This window comes from Podarcis pityusensis, assembly GCF_964106645.2.
Source record: "Podarcis pityusensis genome assembly, chromosome: 10".
In the NCBI taxonomy this organism is placed as follows: domain Eukaryota; kingdom Metazoa; phylum Chordata; class Lepidosauria; order Squamata; family Lacertidae; genus Podarcis; species Podarcis pityusensis.
In genome coordinates this window covers 66,983,441-67,006,813 of record NC_138035.1, presented here as the reverse complement: position 1 = coordinate 67,006,813, position 23,373 = coordinate 66,983,441, and the positions used below count along the sequence as shown (strand labels likewise).

Below are 23,373 nucleotides of genomic sequence, written 5' to 3'. Positions count from 1 at the left end.
TGTCATTCACAGGCAATCTGGGCTGTGATGCTATCGCCTCCTCTGCTAACCCAATCTGAGTTATTTTTAAAGGGTCCTTTACAAAACACGAACCTAGGCAAAAACAGAAAACAGCATGGATTTAGGAGATTGCTAACATGCACAATTATTAAATCATGCATTAGCACTTATCTTGCTGACAGCAGAGAGGAACACGTATTTATTTCCTGAATTTAAAAGATTGTTACTTTGCACACTTATGCATAAGAACCTTTATTTCTCACGACAGAGAGTAACACGTATCTCTCCCCTGGATTTATTTCACTCGTTTCCTGGCAAAAGAGTGCAAACCGAGTTCAGTTTTTCACATATCTATTGACCCCAAATAGTGAGCCCCACTGAATCATTTGAACCCAACGCCGTTCGTATCCTGTTGGCCTTTCACAAGCAATCGGGTCACAGAACACGCGTCGACTTGCAGCTGGGCGAAAGCCGGCAGGGGGCGCTGCGAGGGTCTTTGCCGGGACTAAGCACCAAGACAACGCCTCTCTGGGAATTCAAATCTCCAGTTCTCCACGGAACGTCGGGCGACGGAGAGAAAAAAAAATAAAGTCGTTTTCCTAGAGCGGCCGTTTCCACGCTGACGACGTCCCTTAACGGGGGAAGGACGTGAACTACAACTTCCATGTACGCCTCAGATGAGAGTTGATTGCGGGGCGGAGTCCGCGACTTGGCTTTTCTGCAATTGGCTGCGGTCGGTGAGCGTCGCTTAAACCCGCCAATCAGGAGCCGGGCGGGGCGGGGCTGCCGTTTCAAATGCAGCCGCGAGAAGCTGCGCCGAGCGGACTCATCCCCCTCAGCTGTCGCTTCGGCCAGGTGAGGTGAGGCGGCGCTTCAGGGACGGGCCTAGGCCCCGGGGGTGGGCGTAGCTCGGCGTCGCCGGCGCTTGGGAGGGGAGAAGCGGCCGAAGCGCCTTCTCGTGGGTGTTTGTGCGTGTGGAGTTTTGACGCTCATGCGTCTAGTCCATAAGGAGGTCCCGCCCGGCGGTGAGATTCGGGGTGGCGCAGACTCAGGCCTGTGGGAGGGCAGGCCTGCTACAGTTTAATGAAGAGGGAAGCTTAATGGGGTTTGTTGTTTTTGCAAAAGGGATGGCCTGGAAGTAGAGTTGCCCCCTTTGTCATGGGGGTGGGCGGTGATTTTCCTTTTTAAATTTCAAATCAAATTTAAATTGGGGAATCAGTTTCAAACTGGGACGCAGGTGGCGCTGAGGGTTAAACCACAGAGCCTATGACTTGGGACAGAGCCTATGGCTGGGAGCTATTTGGCTCTGCACCCTCACCCTTCAGTCCCCCCCATGCCCTGGTGGTATCCCATTTTTGATTCAATAACTGGGTGGCGCCATGGGTTAAACCACACAGCCTACGGCTTGCCGATCAGAAGGTCGGCGGTTCGAATCCCCGCAACGGGGTGAGCTCCCGTTGCTCGGTCCCTGCTCCTGCCAACCTAGCAGTTCGAAAGCACATCAAGTGCAAGTAGATAAATAGGTAAGTAGATAAATAGGTACCGTTCCAGCGGGAAGGTAAACGGCATTTCCATGTGCTGCTCTGGTTCGCCAGAAGTGGCTTAGTCATGCTGGTCACATGACCTGGAAGATGTACGCCGACTCCCTCGGCCAATAAAGCGAGATGAGCGCCGCAACCCCAAAGTCAGTCATGACTGGACCTAATGGTCACGGGTCCCTTTACCTTTACCTTTATTGCCATCACATCATAAAATGTTTCAGATCACTGGGATAATTAAAAAGACAAGGGTGGAGCTGTCAAGGGTTATAGAGTCACACTGTGGTCGTGTGCACTAGGTGCTAAAGTGACTTCAAAGCAGGTAAGGGTAAAGGTAAAGGACCCCTGGATGGTTAAGTCCACTTGAAGGCAACTATGGGGTTTTGGTGCACATTTCGGTTTGAGGCCGAGGGGGCCGGCGTTTGTCCACAGACCGCATTCTGGGTCATGCAGCAGCCAGACTGGTGACAGGGAGTGGCCACCGAAACCACATAATACCTGTCCTGGAAAATTCAAGCAGCAGTTGTAGCATACAAAAATAATTTAACATCTTTCTTGGGCAATTCCAAGCCTGTTATTCCAAGATGTTAAATTATTTTTGTATGCTACAACTGCTGCTCGAATTTTACTAGCCAAAAAGTGGAAAAAGCTAGAATTACCAATGGTGGAAGAATGGCAGATGAAGATGATGGACTTTTCGGAGCTAGCCGACCTAACCGGAAGAGTCTGCAACCAGAAGGAGGAGGAGTATCAGGAAGATTGGATTAAATTTAATGATTATTTAGTTACATGTTAAGTTAAATTAACTGGAAACAGCTTGCAGATACTTAATTGGCTTAGGATTTTATTTAAGTTAAGTGATGAATTAATATGTTTAATTTCAAAATGAAAAGCTCTAAGGATGTTAATGTTCAAGTTAAACTTTATAAGAACTGTGATTTGGAAAACCGTTAAAAGGACATGCAATGAAATTCAACCAAGGGGAAGCGAGGAAGTCACTTAACAATGTTAATAAGTGTAATTTTTAATAAGGTTATGGTTTGTTTGTTTTATGTGTTTGTTTATAATTTTGTGAAAACCAATAATTTTTTTTGAAAATAAAATAAAAAATACCCGTCCTGAAAGACCTACGTTGGCTCCCAGTACGTTTCCGAGCACAATTCAAAGTGTTGGTGCTGACCTCTAAAGCCCTAAATGGTCTTGTCCCTGTATACCTGAAGGAGCGTCTCCACCTCCATTGTTTGGCCCGGACACTGAAGTCCAGCTCCAAGGGCCTTCTGGTGGTTCCCTCACTGCGAGAAGTGAGGTTACAGGGAACCAGGCAGAGGGCCTTCTCGGTAATGGCGCCCGCCCTGTGGAACGCCCTCCCATCAGATGTCAAGGAAATAAACAACTACCCAACTTTTAGAAGACATCTGAAGGCAGCCCTGTTTAGGGAAGTTTTTAATGTTTGAAGTTTTATTCCATTTTTTGTGTTGTGTTGGGTGGCTGGGGAAACCCAGCCAAATGGGGGGGGGGGGGTATAAATAATAAAATAATAACCATCATCATCATCATCTTACCTGACTCCAAAAGGCAAAATAACCGAATAATCCTCACAAGAAGGTCAATGCACAGCTGACTTGTAAGTAAGTTGACCTTACTTGCAAGTAAGGTCAATGCACAGCTGACTTGCGAACTTTGCCTTTCTACTGTTCAAAGCCTTGAGCTTCATAATGCTATTATATCCTTAAAACTGAATGCCTGCAAAATGCATTTTTAGATACATTTGCAAGGAACACAAGTCTCCTGCAGTTTCCCCCTCTGTATCTTGTTGAGTAAAGAACCGCAACTGCAAACTTTGCACAGCAGCCACTATTTCCCCCTCCCTGCATGAAATCTGGCTGGTGGGCTACCTTTAGCCATTAGGCTCCCCCCACCCCCCTTTTACTGTGTGTAATAGCTGGTTTATGTACAGCTGAAGTGGTAAGACCCTCCTGCAACAAGCAGCAAATATTGCTCATGGGATTTGCCTCTCTACCAAAAGGCAGTGTACTTCTCTGTAAATTAACCTGTCGAATCCGGATTGTTTGCCGTAAGTGGATATGAGGAATGATGCTGTAGTCTGGTCCATGTGTATCTGACGCTGAGTACTGGCCAACTTTTTACCACTGTTTCGTTAGTATAGAAAAGATTCTGGTATAGATACGTATGGGTGTGCAGGGGTGGTGATTGTAGTGAAGCAGCTCTTTGAAATGGAAATAAATATAACTGGTGCTGGATTTTTAAAAATATAATACTGAGCTGGTTTACCTAATGTCTTTTGCAGTCGTATCATGGATGACGAAGGGAAAACAACCTTGCATTCAGAATGTAAAATGACGGAAGCCAAACCCAATGAGTGTGTGAATAATGGTAGGTGATAAAAACAACATTGCTGTAAGATATAAAGCACATTTGTAAATTACTGTCTTGTTTGTCATGAGACACCTCTAAAATCGAGTGCTCTTGAATGGGAGGAGTAATTCGAGAGACTGGTGGTATTCCTATTGGGATAAAAAAGTCAGGCAGCACAGTGCTATGCCCAGGGCTTCTAAGGCCACCCTCTACCTATGGCCTACACCCACGATAGCCAACATGGTGCCCTCCAGGTTTTCTGGACTACAGTTCCATGACTATTGGCCATGTTGGCTGAGGGTGATGACGGGTGTTGTAGCCCAAAACAACTGAACAGCACCAGTTGGCTGCCCCTAGCCTACGCAATCTAAAAAACCTGCAAGGTGTTCAAGCTTGTGGCAATCAGTGAGATAATGTACTGCAGCCAATTCAGTTAATTAGCAAGAATATTAACCCTCCCCCCCTTCATTCTTCCTGATGCCTTTTAATACTGCTGAATATTCTGCCCTTTGACACATGCACACACAATTTGCTGTAGAATAAAGTTACCAAAAAAAAAAAAAAAAGATAACTATAGGTTGCTTTAATGATGACTCTTACCTGTCATTAGGGAAATGTAGTTTTAGGAATAATACTCGATCAAATGATTCTGACTTCTGACTTTATAGCTATTCTGTTTTGAAATGGATGGCTGAAATTTCTTATCAGAAATACTGATCATATTATTAAATTGTATCCAAAGATAAAGACACACTGCAGGAATCTCATAACAATCTGCATAACAAATAGGCTCTGATTTAAGTTTATATTATAAACGTCTTCATTCTGGATTACTTGCAACTGTTTACCAGGAATAATGCTAGAAATAACTGCCATAGTGTTTAACTCTGCGCTCACTATCAAAGGTGATATGAAGAGCTTGCATTGAACTGTCCCTTGTGACCAGTTCGGTAATGCATTGGCTTGACTCAGCTTAAGTACAGTTTAATGCTGGCTGGGCTCTAGCCCTGATCTAAAAACCTTCAGATAACAGTGGGCTACATATGAGCAGGGTCTGCCCCAAGGAAAACTCTCCATGAATATGATCATTGCTGTCAGCTTTTAAGGTGCCAGTTTTGTGGGGGAAAGAAGGGAAATGTGGGTTCCATCCATCAGTACCCTACCCTTAGTGCTGGTTATGGGATCCAATATTTGTATGAATACATGATTCAGAAGGATATCTGTACATAGAAACCTTTGCGCACAGACCATCCTTTCTGGATTGGGGCATGTGTTCCACGCTGTATTAGAAATTAATTCTCTGTTCTGTTTTGCGTAGACTAGAATAATTTGAAACCAAAAGTAGTAGCAAAAGCTGAAATTTCAGCAAGGCAAAGGGGAATACGGTAATATATCCACTATAAAAAGGTCAGCCATGATTAGCTTAATAACAACTGATGCTCTGTTATGATTCCAGATTTTCGCCACCTGTCTGATGAAAAATTTGACTTTGACTTTTCGCTGTCTCCTATAAGGTAAACAAAGTATCTAAAGCAAACCACATTTTTAAAAGAGCAAGCGATTTGGAGGTGTCTGACTAATTTGTCTGTATTCTAGTGAAAACGAGGATGAAGTTTTTGTCGGGCCCATGGGCCATAAAGAAAAATGCATTGCAACGACTCTTGAAGCCCTTGAAGCAACGAAAGACACAATTCCCCCATCACCACTTGTGGATAAACTAACATGGAGCCCCGTTTCTGAGGAGAAATTTGTGGAGATTTTTAAGGAAGCTCACCAGATAGCACTCCAGATACAAAGTGGAACCAAAGCAAAAAGGAACAACGGTCGCCAGCTGGAAGAACGAAAGACAGAGGCTGTAGAAAAATTTGTGCAAGAATCTAAATCAAAACTGAAACTCCTTGAGAAAGGAATAGTGATGGATAAAACCCCAAAGGAAGTTAGGAGAGAGACTTATTGTGTGTATGAAAGTCCAGTCTCCCCACGGCCACCTTCCTTTCAGAAACATTCAAGGCACCTGATCGTGGGGATGGACAGCTCTCGTTCTCCACAAATTCCTCTAAATACTTCTAGTCCTGCCAGAATGAGCAAATTGCCCCCCACACCGCTTGCATCTTTAGCGCAAGGGAAGAGTGACAAGACAAATAACAAACCGAGCACAGTTCAGACTGTAAAAAATGCATCTGCATTTGGAAATAGTCTCTTGGCAGCGGGACAGGTAAAGTTTTTTTTCCTTCTGGATAGATTAAAGCATAAAGGGCAGTCATCTTTCCACATAAGAATGGTAACTCCCTGCTAGTTCCCAATTATTTCCCTTGTTTGTGGAGTTTCTTACATAGAGGACAAATAGCCGCATGGTTGTGATCTTATTTAAATTTGTTGGCCTCAGTGCATAATGCCGGTGACCTTGACATTTCTGACTTTTATAGCTGGCGAACTCATTTCATATGCCTTTCAATAAAACTATAGTGGTGTTGGTTGCTAAATGTGACTTGAGACTAATGTGAAATTGGTGGTCACCTCAATGCTTATCAGTGCTGCTGCTGCTGGAGTGTAGTCAGCTAGAAACGTCTAACCAGGTGCTGTGTGTCTCTTGCCTCGTTTGCGTGTCATATTGAGTTGTCAACAATAGCCATGGTTTATTCTTGGCTAATTGTTCAGGGGTGCAAACCCTGAGGCTGGTTTTAGATTTCACCACAAGCCAGACCATGGCTTAATTTCCTAGGAGGAGGGAGAAGAGAATGCTATGCACATCCAGGTTGAACCATAGCTTGTTTTTAACTGATTTAATATGACATACAAATTGTTGTGAGGTGTGTTAGTATTAGAATGCTGCTTTGTTTGTCGTCTTGACTTCCAGCAGATGGTTCTTCTAAACTGAACTATTATTAAATTTATATACTGCCCTTCATCAGAAGATCTCAGGACGGTTCACAGACTAAAATATATAAAAGACAGTAAATAATTAAACCCCAAGCAACATAACGATAACTCCGCCTTCCCACAAATGCATTTAAATGGCTGTAGAATATTAATTAGCCAAAGGCCTGGTTGAAGAGGAACGTTTTTGCCTGGTGCCTAAAAATATATAATGCAGACACCAGGCAAACCTTCCTGGGGAGAGCATTCCATTTGCTTAAAGGCTCTTTGAAATCCACTTGCAGGCATGGAATCAAACCACCGCTACAGAAGGAAACGCTTCTCCCTCCGAGGAAAAATATCCATTTGCAAGTGTAGTTTGAATCCATGTCACACCTGTAAATGGACTTCAAAGGTGGGTGCTCTCAGGACCCATCAGCTGATTGCTCTTGAGGGAAAACCTCATTGGCTGCACCAGGGAGTCCCTGATGAGGCAGCCAATCCTAACTACATGTTTGCGGACCGCTTACTTAATGTCGAGTATGTCAGTTTCGGGGCAGTTGGGCGTGCTTTGGTGGAAATGGCCTCGCAGGCTTTATTGGGGACCCGTGCTGGGCCTGTGGGAAATTAAAGTGTTGGTTAGAACTTGTTTATTGAAAGGATATTTTAGTTTAATGGGCAAACACTACAATAACATTACTGTTGACATCCTTTGGTTTACAAATGCTTGAAATCTGAACCTTGCAGCCAAAACAAGGGAAGCTGCCCAGTATTTCCAGCTGGAATAATTTGAGCAGTATGGAGTCATCAGAAGATTTACTCTCTGACAAATCAAGTCTTGCTTCAGATGCGGGAGATGCATCCTTCTCGAACAGTTCAACGGGGAAAGACAAGAGAACTCTTTCAAATTCCAGCAAGGTAAATGCTCTTAATGAATAACTCCTGCCTTTGTAATTCTTGGTGACATCTGAAACCAGATGTTCTAGATTTGTGATACTGGATTAGCGATCCTTGGACCAGTGTACTCTGTGGTATACAGTGGTACCTCGGGTTACATACGCTTCAGGTTACATACGCTTCAGGTTACAGACTCCGCTAACCCAGAAATAGTGCTTCAGGTTAAGAACTTTGCTTCAGGATGAGAACAGAAATCGTGCTCTGGCGGCGCAGCAGCAGCAGGAGGCCCCATTAGCTTAAGTGGTGCTTCAGGTTAAGAACAGTTTCAGGTTAAGTATGGACCTCCGGAACGAATTAAGTACTTAACCCAAGGTACCACTGTATGAGGAAATAGGCTTAGCAAAGAATCCAGTGATGCATATGAGTGATTTATTGAAGTAACAAACTCATGGTCTGAATCGACTTGACCCTTGCTGCCAAATTGAACGGGGAGGGTTCTATATGCTGTTGTGGATTGTAGTGGATGAGGAAGGTATAAAGCTCTTCATGAGCACACATAATGGAAATAATTTCCCAGGAAAACTTAAGGGTTTGAAATCACTGATCTGCAAAGTTGTAGTATCTTAATTTGAAGGGGGAAAATGTTCAAACCCTTATTGCAGGAGCATTAGGGCTGGATATGCTTTCTTGTAGCCACACAGATGTGAACATAAGGAATATCGGTATTTCGGTAGGATAAAGTCTGTTAGAAGTTATTAGGGATACCTAAATGACCTCCACTACTGTCTTTACAGTTGGGGATCAAGGCAACACAGCTGAAACGTCCTAGTAATATCCGTATGCGAAGGAACACTTCAACGTCTTCTTCTTCATCCTCTTTTTCCAGCATAAGCCTGAATTCAAGTCTGTCCATCTCTCCTAAGATAGGGAAAGGTAACAAATCCAATGTGGTTTGATCCTGTTTGGCTCTAACTAACCAGAATTGGAATAAACAACAGTTGCCCAAAATGGTGGCCACTTGTCTAAATGGCCTGCTGAGTTGCGGGGAAACCTAGGTTCTACACACACACATGCTTCTTTCTTCTTTGGTGATCACGCATAGCTGAGTAAGATTGTCTTCCATGAACACTGTCTTAACAGTGAGTCCGTAAGTGACTGTGGAGGCCAATTCTGGATCTACACATTCTTCCATAGTGGGGACAACACACACATACATTTTGCTCCTAGGAATACAGAATCCAAGCCCCAAATATTAAGTGATAGCAACAGTGGCCAAAATGCATAACTGCTGAGCTCTTTTGAAGCACAAGTGAGAAACTGATTTAATAAAATTGGTGCTCACTAACGTAAATAGCAAGTCTAGTAATTATACAATTTCCATATTAACCTTTGCAAAGACAATTATTCTGAGACATTGCACCCTCTTGCAGTTAATCACACACTTATGAATGTGGTCACCATAGACCAAATTGAATAATTGCATTATGCGATGGCTGTAACAGCACCCTTTAAATAGTTCAATCTCTTCTCCCTTATTGGCTCCTGTGCTTCATACTTGTCCCAAGCACCTGCACTTTTCAAAATCCATGTCTCTTTGTCCTTATCAGTTAATTCAACTGTGTAATGCATCTCCACATCCATGCTGGGTGTCTCTTCTCTCATTCTCTTCCCCTCTCTCCCAACACTGGGAATTGCTTGCTCAAGTTTGTTGCCTTTGCTTTCCCGACACTAAAGCATTGGGTGCATTGATAGTGGTGTATACATATATAAACAATAGATATAAAATTTCTTTTTTTCTCTCCCAGGTAAAATAGGTGTTGCTTCTAAAGTTTCTGCACGTGGCTCCCGGCTGTCCTCTACTGCAAGCAAGATTGCTATTGTTAAACCTATGAAGGGGTTGTCTGTGCAGGCTTCCCATTCTGATGTATCTGGAAAGGAACATGGGTCCACAAGTGCTTCAAAAACAAATCTTCCAGTGAATGCACCCAAATACAGAGTTACTGATATGTCTGAGATGGCCGGTGGGATTTTGAAAGAGGACTCAGATCCTAGTTTTCAGAAACCATTGCAGAAAAGCATATTGGGAAACAGAACAGCAACTTCAAGTCCCAAGCCCAAAGCAGTACCTGCAGTCTCAAAGGAAGGTAAGAACACTGGTCTTACCCATGTGATAAATTTTTATAGTTTATCTAACTTCTAGTGTGCCTGCCCTTATTTCTGTTCTAAATATTGCATTGGATGGGGAGGAAGAACTGAACTGAGGATCAGTAAGTTGATTAAGTCCTGTAATTGTTTTCTCCCTAGGTGTATCTGAGAATTTTGTTGCCAAAGTGTTACAACCAATTGCATCACTGTCTTGTGGTAATGTTGAAAGGTAATATTCTATATTTTAATTCATACTTGTTTTCCTCTAAGCTTCTGTCATCTTGAACTGCCTTGCAGGTGATGTCAGGCTTATCAAGGTGGTTTAGAACTGGGTTTTTGTGTATGGGGTGTGTGAAAACTTTGTGTATATGGGGTGTATGAAATTACTTGTGGAGAGACCTGAAGATGCTTCATACTACTTTAAACAGTAGCATGTAAAGCAAAAAAAAGGCTGTCCAGTGGGATTGGCAGTCCTTGATATTTGAAGTCTTAGATGAATTCTGTCCCACCCCTTGCTGTAGCAGGCAGGAGAGGGCTGGGTTACGTTGCAGATTCAAATTTTTGCTTGGCAATACTGAAGTCTTGTGCTTCAACAGTGTCTGTGAAACTACCTATTTGGGTTCTGATTTGCGTATCAGCAGTGAACATGAGATTGGGAATTTAATGTTGCCAAAGGCAAAGTTTTACCCTGTTATCTCTTTTTAAATGTGCACCCAAATGCTTGGTTCATAGCAAGGCAAAACATGGTTTAGACTTCAAACATACATGCAAACTATAGCTTGCAATTTCTTGCTTTCATTTGTTTTCTTTTTGCTCAGCAGTCCAGTCTTGAGGTACTGGGGCATCTGGAGGTAGAGCAGCTACTAATAAATTTGTCAAATCAGACATCACAACAAGCTGTAGTTAAGTTTAATTAACTATTGTTTGTGTGAAGGGACGATGAGCTGCTTGTGTGTAAAATCCTAGTCCCTCAGAGTTTGGTCAAGTTTGCAAACCTCTGTCGGTAACGGAGCCCCTTAAACATGGCTCCGTCAGTCGCTGGCAGATTCCGACAGTGGTTGCTTTCGGAATCGCTTCCAACATAAAAGCTCCTTAACGGAAACACGTCTTCTGGACTCTCTGCGTGACAGTTTCCGGCGAGGAGTGGGTGTCCCTACAGGAGGTCCTGAAACCTCCCCACTGTTTTCGCTGGAAGTGTCTCTGAGCCATCCCTCCAGCTCCCTTTCCCTCAGCTCAGCTCCTCTCCCCCTACTGGTTCCCTCTTCAGCTGCTGAGTCTCTCCCAACCTGTGTGAGCCCTTTCACTTCCCTTCCTTCCGATGGCAGTTCCCTGACATCCACCTCCCCTCCAGGGCCCCCTTCATCCCCTCTCGCCCCCTCCTCTACGGGCGGTGAGGAGGCAAAACCCCGGAATGAACTTCCTTCATCTTCCGATGTCCCGAACACTTCTCTCCACCTGTTGCGGTTCCTGGTCTCGAAGTACTCCTCCTCCTCAGAGTCCATCTCCCCTTCCCCTTCCGATTCCGAGAATCCTTCCAACTCCTCCTCCTCATCGGTGGTCCCAAAGTATTCCCTCCGGAACCTCTCCACAGGCTGAGGTTTCCTTGGGAACCTTTGATGGAACGTTTCTATCAATACCTCGTCGTTGATATCTTCTGCCATTACCCAAGTGTTTTCTGACTCCGGTTCTCCTTCCCACGCTACCAAATACTCCACCTGATCCCCCTTCCACCTGGCGTCGAGGATTTCTGCCACATGGCTGCTGCATTCCCTTTCTTCTATGACCGGTCCCCGAGTGGCCATCCCTTCTCGTCCCCCCTCATACGGTGACAGTAACGACCTGTGAAATACTGGGTGCAGTTTCATGTGGTTGGGTAACCGGAGCCTGAAAGCCACTGGGTTGACCTGTTGAATGACCTCAAAGGGACCCAATCTCCTGGGTCTTAATTTCTTACAACCTCCTTTGAACGGCAACCCTTGGGTTGACAGCCACACCCTATCTCCCACCCTTATGGTTTCACCTTCCCTTCGGTTCTTGTCTGCCTGCCTCTTGTATTCTTCCTTCGCCCTTTCTAAGTTGAGTTGGAGCTGACGATGGATTGCTTCCATTTCTTCTACAAAATGCTCGGCTGCCGGGACACCCCATCTCTCCCCTTCTCCCCCTGGGAAAGCCCTGGGATGACACCCATAATTAGCCAAGAAGGGGCTCATCCCTGTGGACACATTCTCGGCATTGTTGTAGGCAAATTCCGCCAGCGCCAACTTTTCTACCCAGTCATTCTCTCTGTCATTGACATAACACCTCAGGTATTGCTGGAGGACCCCGTTTGCTCTTTCCGCCTGCCCGTTGGTTTCAGGGTGCCGGGCAGTCGAAAAGTTGACCTCCACCTGCAGTAAGCTCATGAGCTTCCTCCAGAACCTGGAAGTAAATTGTTTTCCTCGGTCTGAGACCACCCTCAATGGCACCCCGTGCAACCTAAAAATGTGTTCTACAAATAACTTCGCTGTCTCTTCCGCCGTGACTGCATGCGAGCAGGCTACAAAGTGGCACATCTTTGTTAGTAGGTCTACCACCACCATGATGGCTGTTTTCCCCTTGGACTTCGGCAGATCAGTCATAAAATCTATCGACACTGCCTCCCAAGGTCGTTCTGGGGTTGGTAAGGGTTCTAATAGCCCCGCCGGTGCCCGCCTCTCCCCTTTGGCTCGCTGGCATTGCTCACACCCTCTTACATACTCCCGTACATCTTCCCTCACCTTAGGCCACCAAAATTCCCTGGTGACCAACCACATGGTTTTGTGTTGTCCAAAATGCCCCGCCGTGGGGCTGTCGTGCAACTGCTTGAGTACCCTCCCCCTTAAGTCTCCTTCAGGGATATACAGTGCCCCTTTGTAATACAAAGCTCCATTTCTTTCCTCGAAACCCCCTGGTTCCTCTCCCTCACCCCTAAGACCTCTGAGCTTATTCTGGGCGTATTCATCATTCTCTGTTTCCTCTACCAGTTCTCTTTGTCCCACCAATGCCGCCCCACACACCCAGCGGTCCTCTGGAATGACATGTCTCTCTTCGGGTGCTCCCTCCCCCTCCAAATATTCAGGTTTGCGTGAGAGAGCGTCCGCCCTAATGTTCTCTGGGCCTGGCACGTAACAAATCTCAAAGTTAAATTTGGAGAACTCCTGGGCCCATCTCACTTGCCGTTGGTTGAGCACTCGTGCCGTCCTCCAATACTCTAGGTTCTTGTGGTCAGTGCACACTTGCACCTTATGTTGTGCGCCAATTAGCAGGTGCCTCCATCTCCGGAACGCCTCATGAATGGCTAGTAGTTCTCGGTCATACACCGTGTAGTTCCTCTCGGATTTGTTCAGCTTTCGCGAAAAAAAGGCACACGGTCTCCACTCTGACTCCTCCTTCCCTGGCTGCAGAAGCACCGCCCCAATCGCTCTGTCTGATGCGTCAGTTTCCACTCTCATCGGTTTTTGTAAATCCACATGCAGGAGTTGTTGTTCCGAGGCGAAGGCCCTTTTTAGTTCCTCAAATGCTCGCTCCGCCTCCTCAGTCCAAACGAACTTCTTCTTACTGCTGAGACAGTCCGTAATGGGCGCCGTCAGGTGGGCAAAGTTTCGGATGAACTTACGATAGAAGTTCCCAAATCCTAGGAACCTCTGCACATCCTTCCTTGTTTTGGGTGTTTTCCATTCCAGCACCGCCTGGACCTTGCCGGGATCCATGGCCAATCCCTTGTCTGACAGGCGATACCCCAGGAATTCCACCTCCTTGGTATGAAACTGACACTTCTCCAGTTTCACCCACAGCTGGTTGGCTTGCAGCCTGCTCAACACTTCTCTGACGTCTCTCACATGCTGCTCCTCATTCTCAGAATACACCAACACGTCGTCTAAGAAGGCCACACAATTCTTGTAAAGCAAAGGCCCCAGGACGTGGTTCATAAACGATTGAAAGCACGCGGAGCCTCCTTGTAGACCGAAGGGCATAACTAAATATTCAAATGCCCCCAAAGGGGTGAACATGGTGGTTTTCCATTCATCCCCCTTCCTTATTCGTATCAGGTTGTACGCCCCCCTTAGGTCCAGTTTAGTAAAAATCTTTCCCTTCCTGACCCTTGTCAAAATGTCGTCAATCCTGGGCATAGGGAAAGCCACTGGTTCTGACACTGCATTTAAGGCCCTGAAGTCACACACAAGCCTCGGCTTGTTCGTGTTTTTTTTTATCCACAAAAAACACTGGGCTGCCCCCCACCGCCCTGGACTCTCTGATGAACCCTCTCTTCAGGTTCTTGTCAATGAACTCTCTTAGCTCCTGCATCTCTCTGTCTGACATGGCGTACAGCTTGCCTACAGGGAGCTGTGCCCCAGGGAGTAAATTGATTTGACAGTCAAAGGGTCTATGCGGGGGTAGTTGGTCAGCTTCCCTTTCGCTGAAGACGTCGCGGAGATTTGCGTATTGTCGTGGTACCTTCACGTTCTCCGTTACTTCAGTCCCTGCTAGGGTGGCTTGGGCCCCTGCCAAACCCTTTCCCTCTTTGCAGTGTTCTAAGCAATGTGCTGAACCAAAAGAAACCACTCTCTGATGCCAGCCCACCAGCGGATCATGTAACGCTAGCCAGCTCATCCCCAATATAATGGGAGCTCCTCCCAAGGTGGCCACATTAAACGCTATCAGTTCGGTGTGCCTTGCCACCTTCATTATCATTGGGACGGTCTGCAAGCTGACTTCTCCTCCCAACAGCTCCCTGCCATCGATCGTGGTCACCTGCAGGGGGTTGCTTAAAGGGATCGTCTGTATCTGGTGTTCAGCTGCAAACTCTTTGCTCATGAAATTGCAGGAGCTGCCTGAGTCCAACAGCGCCTTTATCTTTAGAGGGTGTCCGTTTGGCAGCTCTAGCGCCACTTCTATCACTAGGGCGGGTTTAGGAGGTTCTGGCGTGGGCACTTTCACTGCTCTTTGGCCTGGCTGCTGTGCCCCGACGGTGGCAGCCAGGCGTTGGCTTTTACTTGCTTCGGTATTTCTTCCTCTCTTCAAGCCTCGCCGTCTGCAGCGCTAGCTGGACCTCCAACACCCGGTACCTTTCTTCCAGGCTTGGACCCGCTCCAGCTCCTGCTTCTCCGGTTCCGGCTGGGTTGCTCATGATGCCTTCTCCTGCACAAGCTGCTCACGGAGACTGTCGGAATGCTGTGAAGGGACGATGAGCTGCTTGTGTGTAAAATCCTAGTCCCTCAGAGTTTGGTCAAGTTTGCAAACCTCTGTCGGTAACGGAGCCCCTTAAACATGGCTCCGTCAGTCGCTGGCAGATTCCGACAGTGGTTGCTTTCGGAATCGCTTCCAACATAAAAGCTCCTTAACGGAAACACGTCTTCTGGACTCTCTGCGTGACAGTTTCCGGCGAGGAGTGGGTGTCCCTACAGGAGGTCCTGAAACCTCCCCACTGTTTTCGCTGGAAGTGTCTCTGAGCCATCCCTCCAGCTCCCTTTCCCTCAGCTCAGCTCCTCTCCCCCTACTGGTTCCCTCTTCAGCTGCTGAGTCTCTCCCAACCTGTGTGAGCCCTTTCACTTCCCTTCCTTCCGATGGCAGTTCCCTGACAGTTTGCCACAATCTCTGAAATGGACTGATGAGAATTTTAGCTTGGATTAGATGTGGTACCTAAGCACTTCTATAATCTCCCAGAAGATGTTTTATCTGCTGCTATATCACTCCTCTTGGTTTGAAAAACCACAGTCTGCTATTCCAAACACCAACTTGCATTTCAGAAAAAGCCTCATTTTGGGGTAAAATTAAATATTTCAGGGGCCTGCAAACAGCCTAGTAAAATAGCTGAATTGGTTTAAAATGTATCAAATTGCAGTTCTTAAGTTGGGTTGCTGCTTGCATTACTGAAAAGTATTTGGGATACCCTACATTTTTGAGTGTGCACTTAAACTAAGAGGAATGCTTCAGTTGTGATGCATCATCGGCTTCTAACACTTCGTGTATCCTTCTAGCAATGTTGCCGTTACCCCACCTCGCAAACTATCAGAAGACGGATTGGTATTAAATACCTGTTCTGCTGCCAAGTCTGCCTTATGGACTCCATCCAACAGAAGGCATTCTGCATTACCTACTCCCGTTGGCCGGCGTACGTCGGGAATTCCATCACTAACCCCCAGAACTGTGCCCAAAGCAAGGTCTTCTCCTGATCTCGTGTCTCTTCGGCAAGTCTCGAGTGTGTCATCCAAAAAGACTCTAGAAGCTAGGTAAATCTAGATATAACCAAAACTGACCATCTTACACCATTTTCAAGACGGGTTCTTAGATGAAATTCTTTGTGTCTCTTCCTTTCCAGTTTCAAATGGGCCAGAGAGCGCAAGACCCGTGGGGCCTATAGCTCATCTTCAACAGAAGGATCTCCCCCACCAGTTGCACCTATTGCACTGGATTTTTCAACAGAGAAGTCTTCTGAAGAAACAGAACAGGACCTTTCTGACCAGGAGAAACCAGCAGAGAGAACACCCACTGTGGAGGTAGGCTGCTGCTTTGTCTCCTTTTTTGTGTATATAGAGCAGCCTTCCCAGACAGCTTTAAAATGTGAAGCATCTCTTCTTTCAGAAATTACCACTGCTGCAGTGTCTGTGTTGAAAAGGAGCTGAAAGGTGTTTAGTTATATCTAGTGTCCTTAATTTTCTTGGTCACTTTCCCAATGAGCCACTGCTTGTTAAGTTGTGTAAAGCAGGATTTCTCTGGTCTTCTTTTAAGTTTTTTGCTTTGCAGAAGATTGTCTGCTGAAACAACATAAAGTAAATTTATCCACATGCCAATTGTTAATGACTGCTTCCAAATAATATCATGGGTAATTACAGATATATGGAGACTCCTGAGTCAATAGGTAAAGGGACCCCTGACCATTAGGTCCAGTTGTGGCCGACTCTGGGGTTGCGGCGCTCATCTCGCTTTATTGGCCGAGGGAGCCCCGGCGTACAGCTTCTGGGTCATGTGGCCAGCATGACTAAGCCACTTCTGGCGAACCAGAGCAGCGCACGGAAATGCCGTTTACCTTCCCGCCAGAGCGGTACCTATTTATCTACTTGTACTTTGACGTGCTTTTGAACTGCTAGATGGGCAGGAGCTGGGACCGAGTAACGGGAGCGCACCATGTCGCGCGGGTTCGAACTGCCGACCTTCTGATCGCCAAGTCCTAGGCTCTGTGATTTAACCCATAACGCCACCCGCGTCAATAGGAGGCTAACCCAAACCAGTTATTGGATAAAGAACGTATTAAGTACCGTGGATTTTTAGGGTAGCAAACAGGTTTATTAAACAGTTTTGTTCTCATGGGCATTCTTTTGTAATTAACTTTATTTCAGGAAGCACAATAGGCAGTCAACAACTTATAAATTACTATTTTTTCCCTAGACTTTACTGATAGACATTGGAATAGATAAAACACCACTTGCCACCCAGGAATGTGAAAATAAACCCCTTATTGATCTTTTTAATACTCCTGAAATAATTCCAGTTCCTCTGTTGAAGCCTGTAGGACAGGTAAGATACCCGTTTTATATTTCCCTTTTTAATACTGCTAGCATGCAAGGATATTGTTTCAATATAAATGTCAGTGCAGCAGTATGACTTCTCATGCGACATAAGCTGGAAAATGTACAAAGGACAGACTGCCATTCACAGCATATTGCATCCACACAGATATGTGACATTCAGGAACAACTTAGCAAGGGGATTCTGACCTTGTATTGACTGGCTGTTGCAATATAAATAATTGAATTTATGGCTGTGTAGTGGTGTCAAAGAATGCCATTATAAGACTTGTTAGCAAAGGAGAAGTCTGCTGTTGTAATGGTTCAAATATTGTTTTAGTTAATGTCTTAACTGTCTTTATCTCTCTCTCCTCCCCTTCCCTCCTTCTAGCCAATAGATCTGAGCTCTCCTCTCATCAGTTTTACACCGGAAGGAAATAAAGAGAACCTGGATTCTCCTCTTCTGAAGTTTTGATTTCTTGAGCAAATCTCTTAACTTGGAAGAGTTTGAGTACAAAAACTGATGTTTCACTAAGCAGGGTGTGAGTGTGTAACAGACGAGTAAAATAGAAATGAAGTTTTTAAACTGAGCACTTGACAAATGTGTTGTTGATGTGTTGTTAAGGGTTAATAATAAAGATGGCTTAAATATTGATTACTCAGTACTTTCAGGAACTGATCGCAGATGCCTTGTGTGTTAAAATATCTAGTTTGTTTTGCACACATTTGTCAAATGTCATGAATTAAAATAAAGCAAAGGCATTCTAAAATGTATATTTTCATTAAAATATAGTGGAATCCTTTCTGAGTGCTTCCACCATTTCAAGTTTACAGTTCAAAGCGCCTACTAGGATTTATAATGTGCACACTGTACACTTAGGCATTTTGGTCTGTAATTTGTGACTGGAAACTCTGCAGTAACGTGAATAATTTGGTGAGTGATTATTGAGATTTACAGTATTTGAAGCAGAACTGATTTGCTGTATTATGATTAGGATGCATTTGTACTGTTCAATTTTCATAATGTGAATTTTAGTTGCATCATAGCCATATTAACCTTGGATCAGAAATCTGAACAAGCTAGGAGCTTTTATGCACAGTGATCTCTTGCTGTTCCTGTGCATCATGCTATCAAATTAAGAAAAGGGAATGATGGATCTGCCTCTGACATCTCAGTTCCAAACATTTGTATGAAAATGAATTTACCCGAACAGATCAATTCAAGCAAAGGGGCGGGGGAATGGGTGACTTTTACATCATGGAGGAGATTCCTTTTACAGAAAAGTAGGACATTCCTCACTGATAGTTTGTCTTAACTGGATGCAACGATGGACAAGTATTAGGCTGGTCCTCCCTTGCAGCTCGAAATGTAGTTCAAAGAACAAGTAAGTGGTAGTGACTTGGAAAGTATGGAAAAGACTTTGGCTTCAGTAAGCATATTAAAGCAAACGTAGTTCTAATTCAGCCATAGCACAAAGCTCCCAGGTTGTGTCTTTACTGCCACTATGGAAAGTCCTTCTCTGAAGGATAAATCTGTTCCCTCTCCTGCAAGCCGCCTCACTTGCCTACATGAATTCCTTGCTGCATTTGGCTAACAGACTGTTAAATACAAAGCTCTGGTTTATTTGTTTAATCCCTACTGTCCAAGTGGCTTAAAAATGGATGAAGACGCTTGTAGCATATACACTGAAACTAATATGTATCTTTCAGAATCTAGGTGGAGAAACTGTGTGTGTGTAACACAATTAGTATTTTCTTTTCCAACTAAGAAAAAATGTAATAATTTATTTAGGCAAACAGGAACCAAAACATATGGTTACAGGGTCCAGCAGAGATCTATAGGCTACTATATTACTTCCAATGGTTGTTTCATAGTTTAGGTTTAATATATTATTGACAGATTCATATCAATAACTGATTCTAGACTAGATGTGAATTTATTAACGTAATTTAACTAGCAGAACCGAATTAAATACTGGATTGAAACTCACTGTGTCAAGTCATTGTCCCTTGCTGGCTTAAGCCATTATAAATCAGATGTTATTGTTCCACACAATATTTGGAAGAAGTTGCTACAAAGATAAGCTGGAAGTCCTGCAGAATGCAGTGAAAGTCTGCTCAATATATGCACTTTATTGTCAGAAATTGAGGTTCACTCATTGGCAGTGGATGCTTAAGGGAATTATGTGAAACTTTAGTCCAGGTGCTATGTTCTTGTGTTTTGAGATATGAAACTTTTAGAGTTCTCAACACGTCATTGCTTGATACGTAGTTAAGCAATGAATGTTTGTGGGAGAACTGGCCTCTCAGACTGATGATGGGATGATGGGAGTTGTAGTACCAAAAAAGCTGGAGGGCTGAGTTTCGGGATGCCTGGCCTGGGCCATGTCAGCCTTTTCCGTTTCAAAAGTTTGCAGCGAGCAGAAAAGCAAACCGTCTCACTTGAAGGCAGAGTTCAACCCTGGAATCTGTTCTGGAGATCAGAACAGCCCTGCAAATATGCCCAAGCATGTGCAGTGAGCACTTGCCTCAAGAAGCATCTGCTGGGATGAGAAAGTGGGGGTTCTCTGCTCACTTTAATAGCGGAGCAACTGCTGTTGGACCCAGTTCCCATTAGCCCCCCCCCATTGGAGAAAGGCTGTTTACCAAGACCTGCTTTGTAAGTCACTCACTTGGGCATCAAGACGACAAAACTTTTTATAAAAGAAAGAGTTTATTGCATATTTACAAATAAACAGTAAACAGATAACATTGGCAGGATTACTGTAATAACCTGCAGTTTTATAAGCGTATATATTTAAAGTAGACAAACAAATGAGCAAATTAAGTTAATTTGGAATATGCAGAAAATACAAAAAATAAATAAATTTAGGGAACTGCAGAAAGGGAGAAGGAAGGAAGTCAAGCTTTGAAATGGTAAAACGAGTGTGCAATTATTGAAATGTATAAAACTGAAAATCATAATAAATGTTTCTGGTCAATGTGGGACTCAAACCCATGACACCGAGATGAAGCATCTCATGCTCTAACCAACTCAGGTATCCTACCCATGTATTTGAAGGGTGACCCTTTAAATACACATCCTTTCAAGCACATGCATTTGGAGAGGATTTCCTAACTTGAAAGAAAGAGAGAGGGAGAGAAGACCTGAAATCAGGGCCAGATTTCAGTTTGATGAGGCCCTATGCTACTGAAGGTAATGGGGCCCTTTATATGCCCAGTTGTCCTTCGTCAACAACAAATTGTCGCTGTTTTTGTGTTGAATATATGCTATATGGTAATTTATGGACCTAATAGGTATCTAAAAGCCATTTGCACATAGCAAAATATGTATTTTATCAAAGTAATTGTTGAACTGAAATATAATTAAGAATATATTAATAGTGAATTTTTGGGGGGAAGAGTGGGGCCCTAAGCTATAGCTTGTTTAGCTTATACGTAAATCCGGCACTGCCTGAAATACAGAACAAACTATCATCACAGGACGTGGCATTTTAAGCCGAAATAAGGGACCAGCCCTGTATATTATATACAGGACAGGTGGGCACCCTAAGCCTATTTAAAGCGGCGTGATGACGTCACAGTGCAACGTGCGCTTGCTTGCTCCGAGGCGCCAATCCCCACCGGGCTCCATGAGCCTGACTCGCGCTCATGAGACTCTCAGGGCGTCGCGGGTTCGAGTCCCGCGTTGGGCGACAGGTTCCCAACCCCGCCGCTAGGCCGACCCTCGCGGCCTCTTTCCAACTCGGCCAATTCTGCGACTCGTCGTCAGAAAGACCTCTCTGGTGGTGGGGGAAAAATAAAAACAAAACACCGACAACACAACCTCCCCGCCGCGCCGCGGCCTAGCGGAAAGCGCCGCTTCCCCGCCCTCGGCGAGCTGGGCTCCGCCCCGCGGAAGGGAGCCGAGCCGGGTCCGTGAGGGGAAAGATGTTGGGCGCCGCTCGGCGGCATGTGGCCTGCGCTTTGTCGGGCGGCGTGGACAGCGCCGTGGCGGCCCTGCTGCTGCGGCGGAGAGGTGAGGCAGCAGCCACCTGGGCGGCGGGTTTCGGACGCGGCCCAGCGCCTCGGCCTTCCCCTCACGCGAGCTCCGCTTTTTTCCTCACGGGCCGCGGGAACGGAGCCGTCCTCCTTCCCCTGACGCCGCCTCACGGCCGCCGCCGCCGCCTATCCGCTTCTCAGCCGGGGAGGGGGATTTGTAGTTGTTTTGCTCGCGAGTAAGCCCCGAGGGTTGACTCCCGTGTCTTGAGTGTGGCGGGAGGCCTTCTTCCCGCAGCCTTCACACGTGTCTGGTCAACACACACGCGAGTTTCTCCCTCCCTCCCCCTCCTTTATTCTCCTCAGGGAGCCGGTTTCCTGGGTGGGATTTATCTTGTTTTATTTATTTATACAGGCTCGCCCTATTCATACGCAAAGACGCCCTCAAGAGAGGATTTAGACAATGGGAAGGCTTTCCCCATTTGCTTCCCTTACTGCAGAGGAATATTTGAGGTCATGGGGAGAGTCAAAATGGCTCTCCCCTACTATTTCAGACACATGGTTTATATATTTAGATATGTGAGCGTTTATGGATATTCTGTATTTGAGACCTTAGAATTATAACACCACAAAGTTTCTTCCAGGGAGAACAAATGAGAAAATCTTCTCAAGTCTGCCTGTGTGGCTTTGTGCAAGATCGATAAATGCATTAGTAGTATGTCTCCTTCTTGCGTGAAAGGGGCTCTTGTATCTACTGTAAAAGCCTTGTGTCACCCTCGTCTTTCCACAGACATTATACTAATACACAGTGCTATTTTTATGGGAAAAGAGGGGCTGGAATTCCCCATGAACGCCTCCCTTGTTCTCTTAGAATGGCAATGGCGCCCACCTAAAAAGTTCAGCTGAAAAACCCCTTGCTAATAAAGCCTTTTGACTACAATTCCCACCTTCCTTAACTATTGGTTAGGGTTAGTAGGAGTTGTAGTCTAAGATACCTGGAGCACAGCAACTTGGAAGAAGAAGAGTTTGGACTTGATATCCCGCCTTTCACTACCCTTTAGGGAGTCTCAAAGCGGCTAACAATCTCCTTTTCCCTTCTTCCCCCACAACAAACACTCTGTGAGGTGAGTGGGGCTAAGAGACTTCAGAGAAGTGTGACTAGCCCAAGGTCACCCAGCAGCTGCATGTGGAGGAGCGGGGAATCGAACCCAGTTCACCAGATTACGAGTCCACCGCTTTTAACCACTACACCACACTTGGGAACTGCCTGTGACCTTCATCCGTCCAGTTCCACCTTCCTTAGCAATTCCAAGCTCTGAAATGCTTCACTGTCCAAATCCAAACTATGAAGCTCTACTATGAAGCCAAAATAACATCTATTCCTAATCTGAGTATACCTTGGTTTGTTTGTTTTTTGTTTTGAAGCAGTCTTCTGTTACAGCGTGAGGCTTCGCAAAAAAAGGAAAAAAGCTTGCTGAGAAAGACACAGCTGTTTTCGACAGCTTGCTTAATTTGCAAGGTTAGTCTTGAGTGATTCTTCATGCAAAATATTTTCTTCTTCTTTCTTGTCCTCTCTAGGGTACCAAGTGACTGGAGTTTTTATGAAGAACTGGGACATTGTGGATGAACAAGGAATCTGTTCTGCTGACAAAGACTGTGAAGATGCGTACAGAGTTTGTCAGATACTAGACATTCCATTTCACCAGGTTTTCTATGTAAAAGAATATTGGAATGAAGTCTTTAGGTAAGAGAGTTTTCATTAAAGATTTGCCAAGATAAAGCTTCGCATGGCTCTATGCAATAATGAAGTAAGGGAGGCTGGTAACCCCAAAGTCAGCTTAGGTCTGTGCTGTAATGCAAACCTTTCTGCATATGCACACACTCTGAATGACTGACTGCATTTTCCTCCACCTGCAGTGGATATTGGTGGGGTTGCAACTTTAATCTTGCTGTTTTCATCAGAATAGGACTTGTAGAGCGCCTCTTTAGGAAAACATGCCGTTATATATGTGCAGAGTGATCATTAAAAACATCAATTACTCTTTGCAAATCTATAGACA

The 23,373-nt window shown here is 45.1% G+C and overlaps 2 protein-coding genes across 6 annotated transcripts in view; both read left to right on the top strand.

Moving 5' to 3' along the window:
- The first annotated feature begins 662 nt into the window (after window positions 1-662).
- GTSE1 (G2 and S-phase expressed 1) lies at window positions 663-19,321 on the top strand. 4 transcript variants are annotated; one of them, XM_081023618.1, is made up of 12 exons: window positions 669-860; window positions 3,847-3,932; window positions 5,371-5,428; window positions 5,511-6,129; window positions 7,518-7,688; window positions 8,462-8,600; window positions 9,473-9,811; window positions 9,972-10,041; window positions 15,809-16,060; window positions 16,150-16,327; window positions 17,217-17,345; window positions 17,727-19,321. In XM_081023618.1, the coding sequence occupies exons 1-12, from the start codon at window positions 796-798 to the stop codon at window positions 17,808-17,810; spliced, it is 2,190 nt and encodes a 729-aa protein (XP_080879744.1). In that variant the 5' UTR covers window positions 669-795; the 3' UTR covers window positions 17,811-19,321. The 4 variants fall into 4 exon arrangements, with proteins under 4 accessions (XP_080879747.1, XP_080879744.1, XP_080879745.1 ...); XM_081023619.1 differs by having other exon boundaries at window positions 700-855; XM_081023620.1 differs by lacking the exon at window positions 669-860 and adding an exon at window positions 929-1,025.
- Window positions 19,322-20,720: 1,399 nt separating this feature from the next.
- Window positions 20,721-23,373, top strand: part of TRMU (tRNA mitochondrial 2-thiouridylase) — a 27,039-nt gene continuing 24,386 nt past the window's right edge. For both annotated transcript variants that reach the window (XM_081023727.1, XM_081023726.1), the window contains exons 1-2: window positions 20,721-21,353; window positions 22,892-23,057. In XM_081023727.1, coding sequence (XP_080879853.1) covers window positions 21,266-21,353; window positions 22,892-23,057 — 254 coding nt within the window. In that variant the 5' untranslated portion in view covers window positions 20,721-21,265. The remainder of the gene's footprint in view (window positions 21,354-22,891; window positions 23,058-23,373) is intronic.